This window comes from Momordica charantia, assembly GCF_013281855.1.
Source record: "Momordica charantia cultivar OHB3-1 chromosome 1 unlocalized genomic scaffold, Mcharantia_2.0 BLBB01000001.1, whole genome shotgun sequence".
Taxonomy (NCBI): Eukaryota; Viridiplantae; Streptophyta; class Magnoliopsida; order Cucurbitales; family Cucurbitaceae; genus Momordica; species Momordica charantia.
In genome coordinates this window covers 17,461,588-17,465,215 of record NW_028275157.1, presented here as the reverse complement: position 1 = coordinate 17,465,215, position 3,628 = coordinate 17,461,588, and the positions used below count along the sequence as shown (strand labels likewise).

The 3,628-nt window shown below is 34.1% G+C and overlaps 1 protein-coding gene across 1 annotated transcript; it reads right to left on the bottom strand.

Annotated features, from left to right (window-relative positions):
• Positions 1–727: 727 nt before the first annotated feature.
• On the bottom strand, positions 728–2,564 carry LOC111005299 (alkane hydroxylase MAH1). The gene has a single exon (XM_022276750.2). The coding sequence runs from the start codon at positions 2,511–2,513 to the stop codon at positions 978–980; it is 1,536 nt and encodes a 511-aa protein (XP_022132442.1). The 5' UTR covers positions 2,514–2,564; the 3' UTR covers positions 728–977.
• Between the last annotated feature and the right edge of the window lie 1,064 nt (positions 2,565–3,628).

The following is a 3,628-nucleotide window of genomic DNA, read 5'->3' as shown; positions in this document are numbered from 1 at the left end:
AAAAATTCAATTCGAACCTAGTTCAATGATCAAAATATAAAGTTGATGATTTGATTCCACCTCAAAATTGTTAAGCTATAAAAATAAAAGAAAAAGAGAAAGAAGAGGTCTTTTCTATGAATATTAATGGGTCCTTTTAAGTGGTGGGATTCGAATATAGGAAAGTGTCTAATTGTTCTCAACTTTGCCATATATAGTAAGTGCGACAATTGTATCACAAGAGTTTGGATACTTTATCTGTTAAATTATTTGTTACGTAAGTATCCCACCAGAGTCTGAAAACTTTATACGTTAAACTGTTCGTTACAAAAATCGTATTAAAATTAAATGTGGCCTATCAACCGTAAAAAATTATTTATAAGTGTAAAATTATAATGTGAACAAAGAGAGTATGGTACTATAAAATTTAAATTTTTTCATAGTTGCACGGCTTCCAGTTTTAGTATGTGTCAGAGAAAAGTTTCTCTAACGTAGAAATTGACAAATTTGGATTTGTGTAATTTGGAGATACATGTTGTATGTATTTAGATTATTGGATAAAATTACTAAGTTACATAAAAAGATTCCGGTAACTTATTTGAGTTTATGTGTAATGCCTAATTAAGAGTTGAAAAAGTGTGACATGTAGTTTAAGTTTATGGAGTTCATGAGATTATTAAAATAACCTTCTCAAATAAACAAACTTAAATAAAAATGAAAACATTAATAAAAATTAATAAAAATCACATTCTCAAAAGTAAAGACGATGGAATTTATAAAAACTAAACCTTTACCCAGCACGTTGACTTACTACTTACTAGTCAAGTGGGTTGGCATTATTGCAACATTTACATTAAGTAGCCAATAACTTAAGGGGGGAAACAGAAAAGAAAGAAAGTAATTATATCACAACATTACAACACACCATATTTATTGTTTTCATTATTTGGTTATGTAATTTGAGCCTAACAAATTAGAAAATCTTCCTCCTTACCCTTTTAACCACAGCTCCATCTCTTTGTGATCTTCACTTTGAATCCATGCTTCATGTGAAGAATAATGGAAGGATTTGGGACAACCTTATGACCAATTTCTTGAATAATGTTGTAGTTGTGAATAATGGCAGCCGCAACCATTTTGATCTCAGTAAAAGCCACTTGTTTCCCCAAGCAAGTCCTTGGCCCTGCATTAAATGCCAAGAACTTGTAAGATGGCACATGTTTTATACTCCCTTTCTCTGAAATCCATCTCTCTGGCTTGAACTCCTCACAATCTTTGCCCCACACTTCACTCATTCTCCCCAATGCATATAACGAAAACAGAATCTTAGTTGTAGGATCCACTTTATGACCCGATGGAAGAACATCGGCTTCCACAGTGACTTTGTGCTGAAATGGGACTGGAGGATAAAGTCTAAGTGTTTCACATAAAGCCCCATGAAAGTAAACTAGTTTGTTCAACTCTTCGATTGAAAATATCCTCCATTGATCATGATCTTCATTTTCTGGGATGATTGATTTGAGCTCCTCTCTTATCTTTGCTTCAACTGTTGGATTGTTTGAGAGACAGAAGAAAAACCAAGAGAGAGCTGAGCTGAGAGTGTCCCGACCGGCAATCATGAAATTTAAAACAGTGTCTCTCAAAAAATTTTCATTTTTCTCAAAACCATCTTCTTCGTTTACCATATAAGATGTGATTAAATCAGCTCCTTGGGCTGGCTCTTCTTTTTGCAAGCTCTCTCTTTTCAAGGCTATCAATTTGGCGATGGTTTGATCTATGATTTCCCAAGCTTCTTTCAGCTTCTTGGGTTGTCCAATTTGGAGTTTCTTTTGCAATTCCCACAAACTTTTAGGGATGAAATGGCGAAGAAGAATCACTTCCTCCACGTCATCCATGGCCTTGGAGAAAGGAACTTGAGGGAAATCAATAGATAAACTGTTGAAGTCGAAGCCAGTGACCAACATACAAGTTGAATCAAACGAGAATCTCTGAAACAAATCTTGCAAATCCAACACCGATCCATCTTCACAGACACTTTCAAGCACCAAAACCACCCCTTCCTTTACCTTCTTCATCGTGGTTTCCTCCAGGAATTGGAGAAACTTGTCATGGCGAACCAATGAATGAGCGATTCTGCGCTGCTCCCTCCACGAATCAGAGTCGGAATTGAAAATCCCATCTCCCAAAACGTCAAAAATGTACTTGAAATCGGGGCCTTTTGGGTATCGCTCGAAATTGGCACTGAGAATGTGGTGAATATTTGAAGGGTCGGCTGTCAACAAGAAGTCGAGATCAGTGAACCAAATACCTTTGAAAAGGAAGCTGCAGCCGGTTTGGTTCAAGACTTCGGTTATACGATCGTGAGCTCGGTGGATATGGCAGGCCACTGTGGGCGTCATCCCCACAAGAGGCCAATTCCAAGGAACAAACCCATCGAAATTCCACTTCAAAATTAGAAAGAAAATCATGAGAAGAAAGGGTATGAAGTTGAACAAGGCAAAAAGATTTTCCGGAAAGGCTATGGAATCAACCATTGGAGCTCTGCAACTGAAATTTGCTCAAGGCAATGTTAAAAAGATTATATGAGTAGGGGGTCACTCTCGTCGCCGATCCAAAAATGAGATTCGATAAGATTGATAAGTCAAAAGAGTCCCAATTCGTGGGACATCCCATATTAAAAAGAAAACAGACCTTATCATGGTTTATAATAAACATGACTATTCTCGTTATTGTCCATTAGTTTTGAAATGGAAACTTATGAATATTGATATGACATCGGAATTCAAAAGTTCAAACGAACATCCATCGATTCACAAATGATTTAAAAGAAGCACCATATCTTGAGGGCATGTTAAGAATTATATAAAAATTTCCTCTCATTGTCAATTGATTTTAAGATTTAACCTATGAATAATTGATTTTAAGATTTAACCTATGAATATTGATAAGGTGGAATAAAAATCTCTCATCAATCATCTCTGATTGGTAATCAGTAGATGTCGATTCTCCACTAGTCATGCATGATATTAGTATATTATCAATAAATCCACGTTGGGAACTACAATATGTAATTATCCATTAAATAAAATACTTTATTGCCAGCTAATTAGGATGGCTTTTTAGTGTGATATATTTATACACAGTGAGTAGCAGCTCCTCCTCTCGACCGATTTTATTGTGGCTCATGGGCATTTAAAATCTCTGTTCAAAATGTTTATTTATTGAGACAGTTTGGAAATACGTCAAAACCAAAAAAAGAAAAAAAACATTTAATAAAATTAGTAAAATAACAGGTAGATTTAATTTATTTCAAATATAAAATTAAAAAAAACGGAAGTCCAATTTTAAAATGACACATTATCCAAATGATACACATCCATAATATATATGTCTACTGATATATGTATATGATATACTACTAATATGAGTATGTGATATACTTGTGACAATCTACTACTGATATGAGTATCCAAATGATACACATCTGTAATATATATAACTGTCAATATATGTATATGATATATATTTGATATACTATTGATATGAGTATGTGATATACTTGCAATATATATGTGATATACCATTGATATGAGTATCTATTGCATGATATAAGTGTGATATACTATTGATATAAGTGAAATTTTTTGCT

What these genes read in the sequence shown, in the direction of transcription:
- LOC111005299 (XM_022276750.2), bottom strand. Translation starts at nt 2,513, where the DNA reads ATGGTTGATTCCATAGCCTTTCCGGAAAATCTTTTTGCCTTGTTCAAC.